General features: G+C 50.0%; 2 protein-coding genes across 3 annotated transcripts; both read left to right on the top strand.

Moving 5' to 3' along the window:
* The first annotated feature begins 7,645 nt into the window (after positions 1-7,645).
* On the top strand, positions 7,646-10,249 carry LOC109735366 (uncharacterized). Its single transcript, XM_073505445.1, has 4 exons — positions 7,646-8,687; positions 8,758-8,952; positions 9,026-9,305; positions 9,973-10,249. Exons 1-4 carry the CDS (start codon positions 8,541-8,543, stop codon positions 10,041-10,043), a joined length of 693 nt encoding a protein of 230 aa, XP_073361546.1. The 5' UTR covers positions 7,646-8,540; the 3' UTR covers positions 10,044-10,249.
* A 5,441-nt stretch (positions 10,250-15,690) lies between these two features.
* LOC120961821 (NF-X1-type zinc finger protein NFXL1) lies at positions 15,691-20,978 on the top strand. 2 transcript variants are annotated; one of them, XM_040395082.3, is made up of 2 exons: positions 15,691-19,292; positions 20,585-20,978. In XM_040395082.3, the coding sequence occupies exon 1, from the start codon at positions 15,911-15,913 to the stop codon at positions 19,280-19,282; it is 3,372 nt and encodes a 1,123-aa protein (XP_040251016.1). In that variant the 5' UTR covers positions 15,691-15,910; the 3' UTR covers positions 19,283-19,292; positions 20,585-20,978. The 2 variants fall into 2 exon arrangements, 1 of the variants encoding a protein (XP_040251016.1); XR_005762824.3 differs by having other exon boundaries at positions 15,706-19,518; positions 20,585-20,876.
* The last annotated feature ends 562 nt before the right edge of the window (positions 20,979-21,540 follow it).

The raw sequence follows: 21,540 nt of genomic DNA on the forward strand, positions 1-21,540 counted from the left end.
CGCACGCCGGTGTTAGTGGAGATCAGCCCGGACAACAGCCCTCGACGCAGCCCCCGCTCCAGCCCCCAGCGTGAGTTCATTACTCACTCCTCATCGATGGGCGTTGGGGCATGAATCCTTGGTGCTGACCTTGCCGGGTTTGCAGGAGGAGAGCGGCAACAGGAGGAGCCACTGAGGGCCGCCCCCGACACGCCGCCCCCATCGACCACGCCGCCCGGAGGGGCGTCCCCGGCAAGAACATCCACCGTCGAGCCCACGCGCACGGAGGAAGAGGAGGCGGGTTGGGTGCTGGCGGCTCCGTCCCGGCCACGAACGTTGGCGGTGAGGGAACCACTTCTTCTGAGCTTGGTACGGGTAAGCGGCCTGCTTCCCGCCCCTGTTTTTTTTCTTTTCTTTATTCTGAACCTTGATTTTGGCCTCGTTTCATTCTCCTTTCTAGTTTCCAGACCCTCCCTCGACGGACCAGGAATATATCAACATCGTCATCGAGGAGGTCGCCAAGGACGCCGAAGCCAAGGCCGCCAAGATCGCGGCTGGGAAAGCCGCCAAGTCTGCCACCGAGGAGGCCACCAAGGGGCTTGCCGGGGAGACCGGCGAGGCTGCTACCAGGGAGGCCGGCGAGGGGCCGGGGAGCCCGGCAAGGGGCCTGCCGAGGAGTCCGGCGAGGCCGCTGCCGAGGAGGCCGCCGAGGAGCCCACCGGGGAGGAGGTGGCCAACGACCAACCTTCCTCCCCCGCAGCTCCCGCCCCGGGCAAGTACCTGAGGGTGGGCGACGACCTGTTCGTCCGACTCCTAGGGACGGCGAGCACCAGAGCGCCAGCCGAAGGGGAGGTGTTTGATGACGAGGCGCTTGCCACCGCCGGGCTCCAGGTTCTTGACGAACTGAGCGCCGGAAGTGGTGGTTCCCAAGAGGAGCAGCTTCTCCGAGCCATGAGCGCCAACTTACAGAAGCTCCAGGAGCTCCACCGTGCCCGCCAAGACAAAGTGAAATCCAGGATGGCAGCGGTGGACAAGGCGGAGGCGGATTTGGAGGAGCGTGTCGCTCAGACGCAGGTCTGGTTTGGCGAGGCCCGGGAGGAACTGAGGACTGCCCAGGGTGAGCTGGATGAGCGCAAGCGAGAGCTCATCCTGAAGCAGGCTGATATCGAGAAGGCCCAGGAGGCGGCGAAGGAACAGGCCGCCAGGGACGAAGCTGCCCGGTTGCAGCAGCAGGCTCTGCTGGACACCCAGGAGGAAGACCTCGTTGCTCGCGAGCAGGCGCTTGCCGCCACGCTCCGCAGCAAGGACGAGGAAATCGAGAAGATCGTCGCGCAGCGGACCCAGGAGCTGGAGCAGAAGCACAAGGACACACTTGATGCTCTAGCCCTGGACCACGCCGGCAAGGTGGAGAAGCTGGAGCTGGAGCGGGATGGGCTGAAAAAGGAGATCTTGGAGTTGACGGAGGAGAGGGACACGGCCAACCGCACTCTAGCGAATTCACAGGTCACCATCTCCGCCAAGGCCAAGCTGCTCTCCGAGGCCAACGACTCCATCAATGATCTGAAGCTGAAACTGGACGTCTTGGAGCCTTGGAGGGGATGCTTTCGGAGGCCTGGGCCCGTGAGGAGACCCTGAACAAGGCCCTGGAGGACGAGAGGCAGCTGTGGAGCGATGACGCCACCGCCCACGAGGACTACGTGCAAAGCGTAAACCTCTGGATCGGCCGCCTCGTCGTCGTCGCGGGGAAGCTCACCACCCAGCTAGCCGTCATGGGCATGCCGGATGTCAGGTTCTCCCAGGAGACGAATGTAAGCCCCAACGCCAGGCTGACCTTGTTCTTCGAGCGCATCCTCGACGCCCTGGAGCAGCTCCGCTCCAATCGAGCAGCTTATCTGGCCAACAAGGCCCGGAGGCTTTGCCGGGGCGCCCTGACCAGGGTGCTCACCAAGGTGGTGTTCTGGAACCCCAGCGTCGACTTCGCCAACGCGCTGGAGAGCTTGCCGGAGGATGCGGACCTCACGGCGCTCGAAGAGCGTATCGAGCCCATCATCAGCTACGTCGACGGAGTCAAGAGGGTGGAGGGCCAGTGCCGGGACTAGGCACCCCGTTTCTCATCGCCGCTGCGAGTTCATGACCAAGACAATTTTATCTTAAGTTAGAACCGCAGCAACTACTGATGTAATATAACTTTGCAGTATTCTGAAATAGTGTGTGCTATCTTCCTGTTTGATCTTTTCTTGTATGTACGCACCCTACGCTTAGTCGGATAGGCTTGCCAGTGCGTAAACCCGTGCTATGGCGCTTTGAGGAACAGATCCTTAGCAACCTGCCGGGGGGCGCTTGCTGCCGGGCAAGCCACCTTGCCGTTCTCAGCGCGACCGCTTGAACTGTTGAGCGGACTCGAAACAGAACAAGGGCGTTGCCAATAGCGGAAGGGTTCCATTGCGCGCAGGTTTTCCATACAAGGAGCAAGATCTTTCGAGGAGAATAACCTTATATAATAAAAGGAAATTGCTCAAGGTTTTGCGTTACTTAGCTTTTCCATCGCCACGCGGATGGTTATTGCGGCTGCGGATGGCACCAGAGTGTGGCTGATCGACGCCGCCTTCTTCTCTCGAGCCATCCCGATGAGGGAGTCGATGTGTTGGCTTCAAAACCGGATTTTCACAGCCTGCGCCCCCTACCTGGCGCGCCAAAGATGTCAGGGCTCAGGAACGACACCTATGGGATCACAGGGAATCCCTACTACGGTTGGCGGGGCGCGGGCTGCGCAAAGAGTGGGTCTAGAAGAGCAACGCGGGGATTTTTACCCAGGTTCGGGCCGCGAACGACGCGTAATACCCTAATCCTGCTTTTGTGTGTATTTGGTGTTCTTGAGTTCTTGAACTAGCTACAGTGCATGCCCTGTCCAAAAAGTCTGAATCCTTCCTCAGTAACCCTCGGGCCTCCTTTTATACGTTAAAGGGGTCGCCACAGTGGCATACAGGAGGTGGAAAATATCTACAGTGTACAAGTTTATCTCCTGACATCATAGGACAAACGCATTTAATGTGTCGCCTACGTTTCCTCTTGCTTTATCGGGGACGGCAGCAAGGCTTGTCCCGTCCGTCGCGGCCTCGCCTTGCTTCGACGCGTGTCCAAGCTGACGAGGCATGCAGCGCCACACTGGCTAGCTGGCTGTTGTGCTGGTGCGGTGACAGAGTCTTCATGAAGATCTGCATGCCACCACGCAGGTGCTTGCTTAGTTGGTCTGGAAGATGCACGCTGCCACGCAGGCTCTCGCCTAGTTGGCGGGCTGATTGTGGTGTCGGAACGGCCGCGGGGCGGCGGAGCCATGGTGGGTGTGGGCCTGGCTGCGGCCCTGCAGATGCCCCCGGCAAGACCCTTGCCGGGGTCTCGTAGGCGTCCCCGACAAGGGTCTTGCCGGGGGTCTTCGGCCGTCCCCGGCAAGGATCTTGTCGAGGGTCTTCGTCTTCTAGTTCTCATCTAGATTTGCAGGCCTTTGGTCTTCAAAAATATCTGCATGCCACCACACAGGCGCCCCTGAGCCTTAGTCTTGATGTTTGTCGATGGTGTCGGGACTCTCAGGCTCAAGGGTAGCGGCCTTGCTAGTGTCGGGCAAGTTGCCCCGGCAAGGCTCTTGCCGGGGCTGCGTAGCCCGGCAAAGGTCTTGCCGAGGGAATCCACCTTGCGCCTTTGCTCTTCATGCTTCTGGCTTGAGTGCTGCCTTGGCAGTTTTATTCTTTTCCTTCCTCTACCCTGCCAAGCCCGTCCGCAGGCGTGGCTACGACTGCTGGTGCACAAGTAAAGGAGTACAGAAAAGGTCCCTACTTTTGTACACCGACACTCTGGATGTAGAGTAGCGGTTCACAATTCTTGGGAACTTTTGTTGTTTAATTTTGTAGAACAGCTGTGCAAGAATTGTCCTCTTTCAACAGCCCATATCTTCCAACAAAATAGGCTTAATAAACCAGGGCCGGCTCTGGCCCTAGGCGAACATGGGCGACGCCCAAGGGCCCATGTTTGGGGGGGGGGCATCACCGCATATGTGTATGTATACCTCCTGCTTTTATACGGGCTGAAAAAAAGGTTTGTGCTAAAGGGCCCAGCGGAAAAGGCCCCTGATCGGGAGAGGAAAAGGCACAGTATCGATCGACCAGGCACGCAGGACGTCTCGCCTCCTGGTTCGCTTGTCTGTTCGACTTCGACGCCTCGCCTCGGCCGCCTGCCTGCGTCGCTGCGCGGTTGCGCCTCCGGCCCTGACCCCCAAGATCCTGCAGTGGAGATCGCCCAGGCCGTGAATCCGTCTCCCTAATCGCCCATTCGCCCTGCTCTGCTTTGCTCAAGGAGACAAGGAGTCAAGGTAATCTGAACTTCTGAAGTTCTGAACACTGCGTACATACGTATTTGCCTAGTGCCCTAGTCCTCTTAGATCAGCTGATCTGATTATTCTTTAAACTCTTAGGTGTTACAATGCCGCCAAGACAAAAGTCCGGTGCTGAGAAAAGAAAACAAAAAAAAAAGAGAATCAACTCATTGAAAAACAAAGAGGTTCTTTAAATAGGTTCTTTCCGGTGGTAACTAGTGTTGATAATCAAAGGCAAGAATCTGAACCGGGACAAGATAATGATCATAATTCAAATGATGATCCTGAAGTCAATGAACATTCCTTGGATGACAGTAAGTAACTAACTAGCGTCGATTTTTGTAGAAGTGAGTAAGTAAGTAACAACATATTGTTGTATTTAAATGCAGATATTGATGCTGATGTTAATGAGGACAATACGGGAGAGGAAAATCTGCAGCCTTCACCTGATGCTCGGAATGGTGATGAACAAGATGATTCTCTTTTATCTATATATGATCCTAGGACATGGGATAATCTTGATAATCGGAAAAGGGACATTTTAATTGAAAAGGGGCCGGTGAGAGAATTGGGCCTGGAGTTCCCTGCCCGCCCTGATGATGTCGAAGGTAGACGTTTTTCATATGCTTACTATTCCAGAAAATTAGCTAATAAAGAGGTTATGGACAGAAAGTGGTTGGTTTACTCTAAAGAGTTGGACAAAGTTTTTTGTTTTGCCTGCAGGTTGTTCAAATCAAACCAGAGCAGGTCTTTGCTAGCGTCTGATGGATGGATTAAGGGACTGGAAGCGTCTCAGTGGAAGACTCCAAGAACATGAGAGCAGTGTTGAGCATTTAACAACATGAACACATGGAATGATCTAAGGTTGAGGTTAAGCAAAAATCAAACAATTGATGATGACATGCAGCGGGAGATTGCAAAGGAAAAGGAGCGGTGGAGACAAGTTTTTCTAAGAATAATTTCTGTAGTGAAGTTTCTTGCAAAACGTAATTTGGCATTTCGAGGAACAAAGGAGAAGTTGTATGAACATAATAATGGTAATTTTTTGGGCACGGTTGAAATGATTGCTGAATTCGATCATGTGATGCAAGAACATATTAGGCGCATTCAAAGTAATGAAATACATCATCATTATCTTGGCCACACTATTCAGAATGAGTTGATTTCTCTCCTTGCTGACGCCGTGAAAAAGGTTATCTTACGCACCATCAAGGATGCCAAGTATTTCTCTGTTATATTGGACTGTACCCCGGATGTGAGCCATGAAGAGCAAATGACGCTAATTGTGCGTTGTGTCAGTATGTCAAGTAACATTCCGAGAGTGGAGGAGTTTTTCCTAGAGTTCTTAAAGGTTGATGACACATCAGGATTGGGTCTTTTTAATGTACTGATGACACATCATGACGATAGTAATCTACGAAAATCTTGCACTATTTTTGCACAAACTTTTACTCATGAAAAGTCACATGATGTTGACCTTGATGATTTTTTCTCTGAGTTAAAAGTGTTGAAGGTAACTTTGCCAGATGATTTGATGTCAGCACCTGAGATTCTTCAATTTGTTACAGCTGTAGGTTGCTATCCAAATGTGTCAGTTGCTTATCGGATCCTCTTGACTATACCGGTGACTGTAGCCTCAGCTGAAAGAAGTTTCTCTAAACTGAAACTACTAAAAAATTGTTTGAGGTCAACTATGTTACAAGAGAGATTGAATGGCTTGGCTACCTGTTGTATTGAGAAGGATATCTTGGACAGAATTGATCTTGATACTCTCATCAATGATTTTGCATCCCGAAATGCTCGAAGAAGTTTTTTTGTGAAAAACTGATGTATTATTGTCGATGAACTCAAGTACTTGGTTCTTATTTGAGGTAATCAAACTAGCAGCGAAAAGTATTTGTTATATTTTGCTACTCTTTTATTCCTTCTGCCATGATATGACATAACTTAAGCGCTTATCAGTTACTTATAGACGTCTCTAAATAAGAATGTGTGGTTAGATGTAAACTTTAATATTTTGCGCCTATATATCTATAGATGTGTACATATATTATCAGTGTAGGGGCCTATTTTTCAACTTCGCCCTAGGGCCCCGCAAAATATAGAGCCGGCCCTGTAATAAACACATGTCAGCTTTGATGACAACTAATCACTTAACAGACCAATGGACAGAGGTTTTAAAGCTCATCACTAGCTTGTCAGTAAAAGGCTTGTTCCGGCGAATGATAGCAAGTAGGATATAGAAGTTGTGGCTCACTGGCGAGGACTTGAGATAGCCCTACTGAAGATGGCTAGGCAGGATGGTCATGGCTTGGAGTTATCATTGTTGTGTCTATCCTTCTGGGAGCCATGGGTCATCTGAAATTGTTTCTGAACTTTGATGTACCTAACCTTTTAAAAGTTATGCGTTTTTACAACTTGGTATGATGGCTTGGAGTTTATCTTCACCGATAAGAAGCGCTTTGCAAGAGTTCGGTTATTTGATGATCTACATCACCGGAGCCGGGCACAACTTGTTGTAGTAGACAGTTGGGAAGTCGTCGTGCTAAGACCCCATAGGACCAGCACCCCAGAACAGCAACTGCCGCCGATGAAAAATAATGTAGATCGGAAGGATCCAAACCGAAGACACACGAACGTAGACGAACAACGACAAGATCCGAGCAAATCCATCAAAGATAGATCTGCTGGAGACACACCTCCACACGCCCACCAACGATGCTAGACGCACGCCGGAACGGGGGCTAGGCGGGGAGACCTTTATTCCATCTTTGGAGCCGCCGCCGTCTCGCCTTCATGAGTAGGACACAAACCTTAACAAGATTGAGAAAAATGACTAAAAACGAAGCCCTCCTGCCGGCCCTTGTCAGGATCCATCGCGCCTCCATGGCCCTAGGGCCACCGGAGGCGAGGCGGACCTGCGCCGGCGCCGGCGAGAGGCACAAACCCTAACTTCCTTTCTTGGAGGAGGAGGAGGAGGCGGCGGCGGAGCCCTAGCTCTAGGTACGTGCGTGAGTCAACTGGAGTTCTTGCCTCTGCAGTTATGTTTTCGTACGATATGCAGAATTAACTTATTGTATTATTTTCTCATGACGCTACAATATTTGACATCTTTTTCTAATGGCTCATATCAGGCATTGGTAATTGGATTGCAGACGAGGTGCTCTATTTACACCAAATGCGACACTTGAACTTTGAATTCGTAATGGGCCGGGAAATGTACGCACATCCGCCAGAGATGCTAAAAGGCCTACCGTTCTGAAGAAAAGAAAAGGGAGATGCTCGAAGGCCTACCGTTCTGAAGAAAAGGAAAGGGAGATGCTCTGAAAGTGTACGACTGGTAGTCCGCTAGTCCAGGCATCCCCATCTGTCCCTGATTTTGTCACTCCGTCGGATCCGGGCGTCGATGGAGGGGAGCGCGGGGCCTCGCCGGAGTTCCACCCAGGAGGTAGGCAGCCCAGGCGGCGAAGCGGACCTCATCAGCGCGCTCCCCGACGAGGTGCTCCTCCTCTTCCTCGCCCGCCTCCCCTGCGCCGGCGCCGCCGCGCGCACCAGCGTCCTCTCCCGCCGGTGGCGCGGCCTCTGGGCGCTCCTCCGCCAGATCGTCTTCCGCGACGTGCCCTTCCGCTCGCTCGAGGCGGCGCTCGGCCGCGTCCCGCCTCCCCCGCACGCGGTTTCCCTCCTCTAAATCTCCGTCCCCAAGGAGCAGCGGACAGACAGCGCCGGCGTCAACTCGCTGCTCCGCGCCGCCGCGCGGCTGGAGCCGGAGAAGCTCGACTTCCGCCTCCCCTCCCACTTAACCGACCCGCCTTCCGAAAGCAGTCTCGTCGCCGTCGACCTGCCTTGCTCGCACCGCGCCACCTCCATCTCGCTGGGCCTCTCCACCCCCTTCTCCCTCCGCGTGCCAGCCGGCGCCCAGTTCCCCGGACTCGAGGCGCTGTCCCTGTCGCACTGCACTACCGAGCTCGACGCCCTGCTCTCCTGCTGCCCGCGCCTGCGCACGCTCCGCGTCACCAGGGATTTGTTTCCTAACTACAAGTGCGACATTAGGGTCAACTCCCCATCGCTGCAGGAGCTTGTTGTGCACCACCGGATCAGAGAGACACAACATGTGGACATTATTGCGCCCGCACTTAAGCAACTGGCCCTCTCATTTGCCAATGGCGGCGAGATCAGCATCTCCGTCTTGGCACCAATGGTGGAGAAGGTTTCGTGGAACTGCTGCTACTTGGGCCTCTTGGGGCACCACATTGTGTTTGGTCTTTGGAGCCTCAAGAGGCTGTGGCTACAGACGGCAGAGAGACAAGGACAGCTATCCTCGCTGCAAATTCATGCCCGTGCGGTGCGTCCCCTCTACTGCAATATCTTGACTAAATTAATTTTCTGAATGTCTTGGCAAATTGTTTTTCCAGGACTCGTTTTTACACGCTCAGGCGGACAACTTTACGCGGGAGATAGAGAAACATATGGTTGCTGCCTTCTCTTGTTTAGAGCTACAACTCAGAGCAAATGGGCATGCTTTTGGAGGGTTTGTCTTTCATCTCCTTGGGATGGATAAAATTCGTGCTGCTACACGGAGGCTTAAGGTCATCTTGAAGAGATCAGCGGTAATTCTCTGCTCTGATTATATACGCCAATAATACTTTGTGTGGTTATTCAGATATACATTTTGGGTTTTAGATGGAAGGAGGATGCCGGCTACATTGTCCTTGTAAGTTTCGGAACTGGAGGTTTGAGACTATCTCCTTGGCTGCTCTGAAGGAAGTGGAGTTCGATGGCTTCGAAGGAGAGGATCATGAATTTGATTTATTACAATTGATACTTGGATGTGCACCGACGTTGAAAAGAATGAGTGTGCAGCTGTCAGAAGAGACCTCGGCAAGTCATGAGGGATGCGCAAAGATATACAGCATCTTCAAGGCGTGTTCATCTGTGAAATGCGATGTTTATCACAGTTCTGGTGAGTATATGTTTGGCATACATTATTAGCGTCCTCCTACACAAAACAAAGATATAACTGTTAATCGTTGTGTAAGATTTGTCAACTACGTGGGGTTGGCATGCCAATTATAGAGTTTGGTTGTGCATGTCCAGTTTATTAGCTAATTTAACATACTATATTTCAGCCGAATTTGTGTGCTCGCACCCTCATATTTTGATAGAAATAGAAACTGATTGGTGGATTGGATGATAACAACAATTCAATATTTTTATTCAGCCTTCCTTACCTAAAATTGCTCGTTTGCATTTCACAATCTTCTTCATTCATCTTGCCCTACTATTGTGTGTTTGTATTTGAGTTTCCTGGTTAGCTGAAGTTGTCCCACCTGAATTCATTGGCCTTGGGGTTTCGTACAAATTATTAGTCCCAGTTAAACTCTGTTCAGCACGGACTTTGCTATTTCTTTCTAATGTCAGCATGTATTCCGTTTTATTCAGTGGCAAAAATACAGTTTCTAGATTACCTGAAGTTTGCTGTCTCATCTGAATTTTTCATTGGCCTTTGGGTTTCTTTCTGCTCTCAGCATATTATGTTTTATTTGACAAACATTCCTACACATATAACTCCACATTTGCTGGTTGCGATGCTCTGACGGGACCTTTTTTACAATTTGTCTCCTCGGCAGGGTTAATGCACGACAGCCAAAATTGCCCTTCGATGAGATTCTCGGGTGTGTGGATTCAGGGTGTGCATTGACAAGGTCTCAGGACATTGCTTGGTTGCTTCAACTGATCATCTGGCGTGCTCTTTTGCCACTGTACTGTACTAGCTATATCTAAGGTGCTCGGTTATATCTTGTGTGGTTTCTATGCCATTTGACCATTAAAGTTAACTGCAGTCTACCTATGTCTTTGGTCAATTACTTGAAGGTGATTGTCATTTTAAACCTATGGTTTCAGTTACTTTTGCGCTGTTGTTTCATTGCGACTACGCACTGCATGTTTCCAGCGGGGGTAACATGACCTGCAGTGAATGTTCACCTTACAGCTCTTTCTGCTTATAGCTGTGGTTAACCAAATGGCTCTGTGATAGCTGAGAATAATCAGGCTAAATGCGGGTGTGAAAATCCAAAAACATATTTAGAAGTTTCGAAATAAATTAATAAAAATTATGTGGAAACTTGTATGTGTTCACTACGGATCCATGAAATTTTGTTTTGGAAAATGTAATTTGTACACTGTACAAAAAAAGTTCCGGCCCAAAAACAAACAAAAAGCTGCCTATTAGAAATACATTTTTTTTGTACGCCACGTGTGGAAGTAAAATGTTATGAAAATTTGTACATATGTGTTATACATGCGCGCGCGTGTGTGCGCGCGCGCGCGCGCGCGTGCGTGGGTGTGTGTGTGTGTGTGTGTGTGTGTGTGTGAAATAGGAACCGCCCTGTGTATTTTGCAATTGCCGGGCTAAATACGGGGAGCTCCTATTGGGCGCTCTCTGCGCCACTTAGCGCTACTGGCGCCCACGCAGCCACGCTGTTGGCCCAGCCCAACACGCTCGCTCGCTCTGGTCCCGATTCCTTCGCTCGCTCGGTTCGCAGCCGATTTGTTTGCTCGTTCACAGTTGAGCGGGTCTCCCAACCCCTCAAAAAGAAAGTTGAGCGGGTCTCCCAGATTCTCGAAAAATAAAAGTTGAGCGGGTCTCCCTGTTGCTGTTTGACCGTTTCGCTTAGAAAAGGTAGATCTGAAAAAAAACCACAAATTCAAAAATAGTTTATGAATTTAAAAAAAGCGCAAAAATAAGATAAAAACCATGAGTTTGGAAAAAAAGTTCATCGATTTTGAAAATGATTCATCAAATAAAAAAAGTTCATCTAATTTGAAAAAAATCATTGATTTTCAAAAAAAGGTTTATCAATTTAAAAAAAGTTCATCTGATATGAAAAAGTGCATCAATTTAAAAAAACCATCAAATTTAAAAAAATCATCCAATTTGAAAAAAAACATCAATTTTGAAAAACAAATTGAAAAAAGATCATGGATTTTCAAAAAATAACCACTAAAAGTGAAAAGGTTCATCCATTTGATACTAATAAGTTCATCAAATTTCAAAAAAAGTCATCAATTTGAAGAAAAAATTCACGTATTTGCAAACAATCGTTGAACCGGGTAGAGGAAAAAGAAAAAAAAGGGAACAGGAAAAAAGACAGAATATAAGAAAGAAAAGGTTGTAAGTTGTTAGATCCCACTGGGTGGTGTGGTGGTTACACCAGCGTGTATCAATGAGGGAGGTTGTTGGTTCAAATTGCAACCAACTTGTGCATTCCTTGGGGATCTAAAAACCAGGAAAAAAAAACCTACATAGGCCGGCCCAGAACGGGGGTGCTTTAGGCACCCGTTTGTAAAATACACAATACGGGCACCTGAAATGCCAAATAGGAACCGCCCTAAATACCCGCTACACGTTGTTGCCTTGTTATTCTCTGACTTAGTGAACTGCACGTAAGACAATCTCCTCCAGAGAAACTAGTTAGAGGGTACCCTCTGGGTGAGCTTCTCAAGGGGCGCTGATGAGGAGTGCTCCTGCGCTGCCAAATGTCGCGGCTGGGCGCACCCCGACCAATAAGCTACAGGTTCATGGGAATGGAAGTGGTGGCTAGGTTATCCTCTAACTTAGTGAACTACGTTAGAGAATCTCCTCCGGGAGCACCTAGTTAACGGGCACCCTCTGGATGGCTTCCTAGGGGTAACTCATGGGAAGAGCGAGGAGCGTTCCTACGCTGCCACGTGTTCCGAGTGGGTGGAAGCGATAGGTTCATAGAAACGGAAGTGGTGGCTAAGTGGCTAAGTTTATCCTCTGACTCTGTGAATTGCACGTAGAGAATCTCCTCTGAGGGCAACTAGTTAAAAGGTACCCTCTGGGTGGGCTTCCTAGGGGTTACTCATGGGGAGCGCTCCTACGTTATCATGTGTCATGCACTGGGCTCACCCCATAGGAAACGATAGGTTCACGGGAATGAAGGGCGTATGTGTGGTTTTTTTCGGTTTCCTTGGGGTTTTCTCGATTTCTTGACTTTTTCTGGTTCTATGATTCTTTTTCTATTTTTCTTGTTTTTCCTCGTATATTGTATATAGGAAGCACAACGTGTGCTCCCATAGGCAACATAGGTATGCTTCATGGGGGGAAAGTATCTAGTGCACCGGAGCTTGTGGTGTTGCCAGTGCACCGAACACACGTTGTGCTTCTAAAATATTCAAAAAATCCTGAAAAAATGTAGCACATTCACCGAACATGAATGTAGGTTGTCAAAAAAATTCAAGTCAAAACTCGAAATATAAATTGGAAAAAATAACAAATTCAACACTGAATAGTACATAACATAATTTAGGCTTTAGATTTGGCCCATTATCACATTGATGTCAAATTTATCATTTTTGTATCACAAAAAATGTTTCGAATTTTGATACGAAATTTTGTGACATCGTACATTTATGTTGTGTTAATGTGCTAGATTTTTTCCAGATTTTTTGAGATGTTCTATGGCATACGGTGCACCGGTAGCATCACAAGTACGGGTGCACCGGATACACTCCCGCTTCACGGGTAGCCCAAGGTGTGTTCCCACGGTGGAGCGCAACCAAACGAGAAAGGTGAAAATGGGAGGTAGCATGGTAAAATATAAGATAGCAATTGTTCAGAAGAATTTAGTAATCGAAAACAAGCAAGTAGCACCACTATGGACACTAAGGTCTTGAAGGAACTACTTACACATCATCATGGAGGCAGCAAGGTTGACGAAGAATACTCCGACAATGGCTTCCCCCTCTGGCAGAGCTCCGGAACAGGCCTCCAGATTAGATGCGTGCGAAACAGGAACTTGCGGCGGCGATAAAATTCTTCTAGAAATACATGGAATGGTTCATGTATTTATAGCGGTGGAATCAACATAAGGTGGTTCTCATGGGACCCACACCCCCTGCCGACGCACCGTAGGCCCAGGGCGCGCCGTGTGGTACCTATGGTGCTCGTCTGCTGCTCCTATGAAACTTCTAGGGTCCTTTTTTGTGAGAGAAATTTCCAATCTATTCATCAATCATGGCAGTACAGAGAACACAAGAGGTAATAAAATATACAACCAGGTCTATGGACCACCTAGCAACGACTACAAGCACTGGAGCGAGCCGAAGGCCCGCCACCGTCATCGCCCTTCCATCACCGGAGCCGGGCAAATCTTGTTGTAGTAGATAGTTGGGGAGTCGTCGTGCTAAGGCCCCAAAGGACCAGCACACCAGAGCAGCAACCATCGCAGATGAAGAGAGTTGTCAAAAATTAGCATTGTATTTGGACCTTCCTAGATATGGATTTCCTGTGAAATCAAAAATAAACAAAAAAATATGAACCGGCACTTGGGACTAAATTAATAGGTTAGTTCAAAAAAATAATATAAATTGCTATAAAAAGTATTTAAAGTGATAATATAATAGCATGAAACAATAAAAACATTATAGATATGTTTGAGTCGTATCAATCACTACGGCCATAGTTCATGCATCTCGACCCTAGTTCATGAAAATAAAGCACATAAAAGATGATCACGCATAATCTTGGCCTTGGATGAACTTTTGATTGGCGTCAAACGGACCCTTCTTTTTTGGGGTCCTCTTGCTTGTGTCGGCCGCCATGATCTCCACCTCCTTCGAGATTAGCATGAGCTCCACCTCCTTGGCTTTTGTCATTTGGTCTCATCGATCTCGATCTTCTTCTTTTGTATCTCAAAGTAGGTTTTCATTTGCTCCTCTTTCTCTTGGCGCTTCCTTCCTTTCCTATTTTCTTTTTAGGTCATGAACCCCTTCTATATTTCTTGTAAGGCGGCTATCAAAGCATCAAGCTCTGCATCCAGCTTGGAATTGGTCTTCCCCATCGCCTCTTCTTAATTTCACCTGGTTCGGTGACCAATGAAGGCCCCCTACCTCTTTCTTGGGCGGCATATTGGTCCTTGAACTTTTGGAAATCCTTTATCAACCTCCAACAATGGATCACGGTGAATGATTTGCCCACATTTTGAGCCTTGAAGGCGTCCAAGGCTTGAAAAGTCTACATGAACCAACATAGAGATGAAAACAATAGCATATATTCATATGCATAGCAGAGGAAGAAATTTATCCTCTTATTATGAACATGGGAAGGAAATGTATACCATGTCCTTGATCCCAAGGCCACTCACGAGCCATCCTTTTGATATTCTCATGAGAACCACAAAACTTGTTGCACTCCAATTTATGAAGCCCCATCTCTTTTGAATTAGGATATTGGTCTGGTCACTCTCAAATTTGTAGGGCTCAAACTTCCTACATTCATGAAAGTAATATCCCTTCCAAAATGTTGTTCTTTTTTGCTCGATGTCGGTTTTTGGATCTTGTCCAATTGCCATCCAAGCTTCGCAAACCAACTTGTCCTCATCCACCGTATATACTCCCGTCCCCATGCTTTTCCTCCTCTTTTGTGACCGGCCTTGCTCCTCTAGCTTATCTCAAACTCCAATGGCTCTCCGTCGATGTCGACACCCTCGACTTCAAAGTCTTGGCCACCATTGTACTGACCGCCTTGGTCTTGGGTGTCTTGGCCGGCGACGTCTTGGCCATCTTGAGTCTGGTCGTCATCATATCCCTGCCCTTGGCCACTCTTGTTGATCATCTCCTCCAAGACTTCCTAGTGAGACCTCGGATCGCCCGGCGTTGGTGTGGGTGTTTCATTGAAAAGGTTGTAGGCATCGGAGAAGCTGACCGGGGAGACCACGTGCGGGGGCATCCTGTGCGCCCCAATGGACTGACCGGCCACATGAGTGGAATTGGGATCAAGGGGTGCACCACGGCGGACGTCGGCACATTGTGATCCATCTCTGGCGAGCCGTCCTTAGACGACGTGGCTGCATCGTGTCCGGGAAGGTACCGGTACGTCGACGAGATTGCTGACATGTCCGGGGACTTGGGAAGCGGTGGGCAGGCCGCGGGTGAGCCTGTGCTGGAAGCCGCGGCGGCGGTAGAAATGGCCGTGTCTTTTTTGTCCAAGCCCGTTCAAACGAACTCGGGGAGATGAAATACGTCCGTGCGTTGTTCGAGTTGTCCTAAGCAGCGAACACGTTGAGCGTCCAAGGCCAATTTCGACTCAAAAGCTCGATTTTAAAATAAGGCGTTGAGGCAGGCCCACGGAGGCACGCTCTCGGTACACACACGTGGTGACGTCAGGACGCGAACCGACCTGACCTAACCTCATAGCCCGAAGGGAACCCGACCGTACACGTGCTACCCCACCGAACCCCCCTCCCCTCCCGTCTCGAAATCTCCCGGATCGGCGGACCGACCGACGACCCAGCCAGCCGCAACCCAACCCCAACCCCGGTGCCGTCGTCCCCACGGGCCTCCCCCCATTTGCCGTCGCCCCCAAGGCTCTCCTCCCCCTCAAATCCCCCCTCCCCCTCCCCCTCCCCCTCCCACTCCGCTCCCCACCAACGCCACTTCCCGCCGCCTCGCCGCCGCCGCCCCTTTACCTCCTCCACCCAACCACCCACCCCAACCCCCCAAACGGAGGACGCATCGGGCCTCCCCCTCCCGCCCCGCCACCGCATGCAGCCCCCCACCGGTCAACGCCGCGGCCCCGCCGCGCCCTCCTCCCGCGGCGTATGGCGCCCCCGATCCGCTGCCGAGGCCCCCGCCCCCAACCCCGCCCACCACCGCGACAACGCCGCCCCGCTCCTGCCCCTCCCCAACCCCAACCCCAACCCGGGCCCTGCCTCGGACAGCCGCGCGCCCCGCCGCCGCCAGCGCCGCCCGAACCGCAACAACGGCCCCGCCCCACCGCCGCATGAGAGGGCTCCCTCGTCCGGGCCCGCTAACGCCTCCGCGCCGCGGCGGCAAGAGAGGGCTCCCGCGTCCGCGAACACCTCCGCGCTGCGGCGGCAAGAGAGGGCGAACGCCCCCACGCCCGCGGTGGCGGCCGCGGGGGGCGGCGGGTCGGTGCCGCAGCTGGTGCAGGAGATCCAGGACAAGCTGGCGCGGGGGGCGGTGGAGTGCATGATCTGCTACGACATGGTGCGCCGCTCCGCCCCCGTCTGGTCCTGCGGCAGCTGCTTCTCCATCTTCCACCTCCCCTGCATCCGCAAGTGGGCGCGCTCCCCGGCCTCCGTCTCTGACGCCTCCGCGCCGGCCTCCGACGCCTGGCGCTGCCCCGGCTGCCAGTCCGTGCAGGACGTCCGCGCCCGCGACATCGCCTACACCTGCTTCTGCCGCCGCCGCCGCGACCCGCCCAACGACCTCTTCCTCACCCCGCACTCCTGCGGCGAGCCCTGCTCCAAGCCCCTCGGCAAGGCGGATCCTGCGGCCAAGGGCGGTGACGAAGATGATGTCGCCACCAGGTGCCCGCACGTATGCGTCCTGCAGTGCCACCCTGGGCCGTGCCCGCCCTGCAAGGCGTTTGCTCCGGAGCGCCCCTGTCCTTGCGGCAAGCAGTCTATCACGCGTCGCTGCGCGGACTGGAGTACGCCTGTCACGTGTGGGCAGCGGTGCGAGAAGCTGCTGCCCTGCCGGAGGCACCGCTGCGAGAAGGTCTGCCACACCGGCCCCTGCGGTGACTGCGAGGTTAACTTCCCTGCACAGTGCTTCTGTGGCAAGAAAACAGAGACATTGTTGTGCGGCGAGATGGTGCTCAAAGGGAAGCTGTCGGACAAGGATGGGGTGTTCTCTTGCAGTGAGGTTTGCGGCCACAATCTGGCATGTGGCAATCATGCCTGCCAGGATGTTTGCCACCCAGGGCCGTGTGGGGAGTGCGAGCTTGTGCCAGGGAAGGTCACCACATGCCATTGTGGCAAGACAAGGCTGCAGGAGAAGAGGGCTAGCTGCTTGGACCCAATCCCCACCTGTGACAAGGTATGCGACAAGAGATTGCCCTGTGGAGTGCATAGGTGCAAGGTCACGTGTCACGAAGGAGAGTGTCCACCGTGCTTGGTGCGTGTCGAGCAGAGGTGCCGCTGTGGCTCATCAGGCCAGATGGTGGAGTGCTACAAGGTATTGAAGGAAGAGTTCCGTTGCAACAAGCCTTGTGGCCGCAAGAAGAACTGCGGGAGGCACAGGTGCAGTGAGTGCTGTTGCCCGCTGTCGAAGCCATTTGCTCAGCATCAAGGTGACAGCATGGATCCCCATTTCTGCCAGATACCATGTGGAAAGAAGCTCCGTTGTGGACAGCATGGTTGCCAGCATCTCTGCCACAGCGGTCACTGTGACCCTTGCCGCGAGACCATATTCCATGATCTCACTTGTGCCTGTGGCAGGACATCTATTCCGCCACCACAGCCTTGCGGCACACCAACTCCATCATGCCCACACCAGTGCATGGTCCCTCAGCCTTGCGGGCATCCAGCTTCGCATCAATGCCATTTCGGGGACTGCCCACCTTGCGTTGTGCCAGTCACAAGAGAATGTGTTGGGGGGCATGTGATGTTGAGGAACATCCCTTGTGGTTCAAAGGATATCAGATGCAACCAGCCCTGTGGAAAGAACCGCCAATGTGGACTGCATGCTTGTGCCAGGACTTGCCATCCTGCCCCATGTGATCCACCGCCTGCAAATGGAGAAGCTAGTTCAAGCTCTGGGGGCAGAGTTTCATGTGGACAGTTATGTGGTGTCCCAAGGAGGGAATGCAAGCACACTTGCAATGCGCCATGCCACCCGTCGTCACCTTGCCCAGATGTGAGATGTGAACACCGTGTGACTATTACCTGTTCTTGTGGCCGTATCACTACAGCTGTGCCCTGCAGTGCTGGTGGAGCCTACAATGGTGATAGTGCGTTCGATATCTCCGTCATGCAGCAGCTGCCAATGCCTCTCCAACCAGTGGAATCAAATGGGAAGAGGGTTCCTCTTGGGCAGAGGAAACTTTGTTGTGACGAGGAGTGTGCAAAAATGGAGAGGAAAAGGGTCCTTGCTGAAGCTTTTGACATTACCCCGCCCAATCTGGATGCACTCCATTTTGGTGAGAACTCAAATGCGTCGGATTTGCTTTCTGATCTTTTCCGGCGTGAGCCAAAGTGGGTTCTGGCCATAGAGGAGAGGTGCAAGTTCCTTGTCCTTGGGAAGACAAAGGGGAATTCTTCAAGCAACATGAAGTTCCATGTCTTCTGTCACATGATGAAGGACAAGAGAGATGCTATCAGGCTCATTGCAGATAGGTGGAAGCTTTCTGTCCAGGCAGTTGGGTGGGAACCCAAGCGTTTTATTACCGTCCATGTCACACCCAAGTCCAAGGTTCCTGCTCGTGTTCTGGGCTCTAAGCCTGGTGTCCCTGTCTCGGCGTCCCATCCTTACTTTGATCCCATGGTGGACATGGATCCGAGGCTCGTCGTTGCAATGCTGGACCTGCCCAGGGATGCTGATGTTAGCTCTCTAGTTTTAAGGTTTGGTGGGGAGTGTGAATTGGTTTGGCTGAATGACAAGAATGCCGCTGCAGTCTTCAGCGATCCAGCTAGAGCAGCGACAGCGCTGAGGCGGCTGGATTATGGGTCTGCTTACCAGGGTGCTGCAATGTTTTGCCCAAGCAGCATCACTCAGGCTTCTGTGTCAAGCAATGTGTGGGTCGGAGCACAGAGAGATGGAGGGTTGGCTGCAAAGAGCAGTGCCAATCCATGGAAGGCCTCTCAATCTGAGCCCGACCCATCTGGAGACTGGACAGTGCTCAGTCATGCTTCAGGGTCAGTGTGGAAACGTGGTGATACTCCTGCTCAGGTCATGGGTTCTTCAAACCGCTGGAATGCTCTGGAGTCTGATGCTGCAACCAGCTCTGGGCCAACCGACAAACGTAAGCCTCCTCTTCGCACTGAAACAGGATCCAGCAGTTCTGCTCCCCGCGTTGGTGCTGGATCCAGCGCAGCACCAAGTGCTGGGCAATCGGTGAGCAAGCTGCAGCCTGACGTCGAAGTTGAAGACTGGGAAGAATCGTGTGAATGATGAGACCGAGGTAGTTTGGTCAAGATGACTCATTTTTATTCAGATGTCATTTTTATCTCTAATACAATGTATATCGAAGCTGTTACTGTGTCACCGTCAAGTAGTTCCTGGCTGTTGCTGGTTGACTGCTCAGTTGGAAGTATTTTTGCCATGCAATAAACAATGAACCCTTCTCATATTTCCTGTGTTCTTTAACATCACAGTGTTCACAGAATCACAGCTTGTGCAATCCAGTTGTGAGTGTTTGCTGCTTTGGCACTGCTTTCCTAAATTGATTTAAATGTATATTCGTTTATGAAGTTCTTCAGACTAGTTCGTTTCTTACTTACAATGTTTTTCAAACTACTCCCTCCGTCCGGAAATACTTGTCGGAGAAATGGATGCATCTGGACGGATTTTAGTTCTGCATACATCCATTTCAACGACAAGTAATTCCGGACGGAGGGAGTAGTTCTTTAAACTGCTTGCCATCTCCCTGTTATCATGTTTGTTATGTGAAACTAGTTTGTGCAATATACTACTACCTCTTATATTTAGTTACAGAGGAAGTACATAGGAAGCATCTGCTTCCATCTCTGTTAGCATTTGGCTGAAATGACTCTGAGAAATGTGAAAAAGCAACGACTGAAACAGAAAATGCCATACATATGTTAGTAACTGCAGTGATCACTGATCAGTGTATTTTATTTATCAACGGTATTTAGAAAATGCCATACATATGTTAGAAACTGCAATGATCACTGATCAGTGTATTTTATTTATCAACTGTATTTAGAAAGTAATTCTCTTCATTTCCTTAGGGGAAGTTCTCTTTGCTTAACTACTAGCAAAATGCTCATATGTTGCAAATCAAGTTATTTTTTGTTATATTACATCGGTTGTTTAAATGCTTGTGCTATCATAGCCCCTAACTTACTGCAAACTAAAAAGGCAAAATATACACCAATTGAATCAACCGTATGTCCTCCACATAATGGATGTCAACTGTGATAACTTTTTAATAATTAACTTACGTGATCTTGGTGAAGCATGTATTTCATTTTATTTGCCAATGAAAACATTCTGGTTTGCATCTGTATTCATTAGCAAAAAAGATAGTTTCTAGATTACCGTAAATTAGTTGTCTCATCTGAATTTCATGGAACTTCAGGTTTGGCACAAGTTATTTAGTCCGAGTTAGATTCTGTTCAGCATGTACTGCTATTTTTCTGCTCTAAGCACATTCATTTTATTTGCCAGTGACCACTTGACATTTGCTTATTGTGATGCTTAACAGAGCTTTTCAATTTGCCTCTGCTGCAGGGGTTAATGTATGGCAGCCAAAATTGCCCTTCGACACGATTCTCACCCTTTCTTTTGCATCGACAAGATCATCCTTCTCCCATGCTGACCAACTCCATGACCTGGTCTGAAGACTTTGCTTGGTTATTTCAACTGATCATCTGCGTGTTGTTATGCCAGTGCATTGTTGCTAGATATAGTGGGTGGTTGCGGAATTAAATATTGAATTGTTTCTATGCCATTCAACTACTTAAGTTAATGCACTCAACGTATGCCAGTCAGTTACTCTAAACTAGTGATTCTGTTATGCCTACGGTTCCAGTTGCTATTCCGCTGTTTCATTTTGATGTCACACTTCATGTTTTCATTGGAAGTAAAATGCGCAGCAATAAATGTTCTTCACCTTACAGCTCTTTATGCTTATAGCCCCCTTTAGATGAACCAAATGGGCTCTGTGATAGCTCATTATCTTAAACTGAGAGTTATCTTCCTATACAATGAACAGAAGGTGCATCTTGTGCCACTTTGCAAAGTCAGTCATAAGAACTTCCTTGCAGGTTCAGTCATGGTTGTTTTGAACAAAGTAACACATGCACTCTGTACTGTATAATTCAGAGGTGCCTAATTGCATGGCATTATTGAAAAATTATCTCTGAAGGGAAATTACTATCTTTCTGATAATGGGTTAGACACAATCATCTCGGCAGCTCCTTTGAGTTAGCTAGCTAAATTTAAGTTAGCGCTCTCTTCTCATTTCATCTGGACTCAACCGTATGTCCTCCCCATAATGGATGCCAACTGTGATCACTTTTTAGTTACTTAGGAGGTAATCTTGGTGAAGGGGAACAGACCGCCACCAATTCTGATCTTTGTAAGAGTATGAAGAAAGATAAGCAAGCAACTGATAACTCTGGAAGGCTAAAGAAGAAACAATTTCCACTCTTTTAATTGTAGGCCACTTGTGTTGAAAGAGCTTA

This window comes from Aegilops tauschii, chromosome 7 (assembly GCF_002575655.3).
Source record: "Aegilops tauschii subsp. strangulata cultivar AL8/78 chromosome 7, Aet v6.0, whole genome shotgun sequence".
Lineage (NCBI taxonomy): Eukaryota > Viridiplantae > Streptophyta > Magnoliopsida > Poales > Poaceae > Aegilops > Aegilops tauschii.

Coding starts and splice junctions, on each gene's coding strand:
- LOC120961821 (XM_040395082.3), top strand. CDS start 15,911: ATGCAGCCCCCCACCGGTCAACGCCGCGGCCCCGCCGCGCCCTCCTCC.
- LOC109735366 (XM_073505445.1), top strand. CDS start 8,541: ATGGTGGAGAAGGTTTCGTGGAACTGCTGCTACTTGGGCCTCTTGGGG. Junction 8,688..8,757: donor TGCAAATTCATGCCCGTGCG/GTGCGTCCCCTC, acceptor TTGTTTTTCCAG/GACTCGTTTTTACACGCTCA. Junction 8,953..9,025: donor TCATCTTGAAGAGATCAGCG/GTAATTCTCTGC, acceptor TTTGGGTTTTAG/ATGGAAGGAGGATGCCGGCT.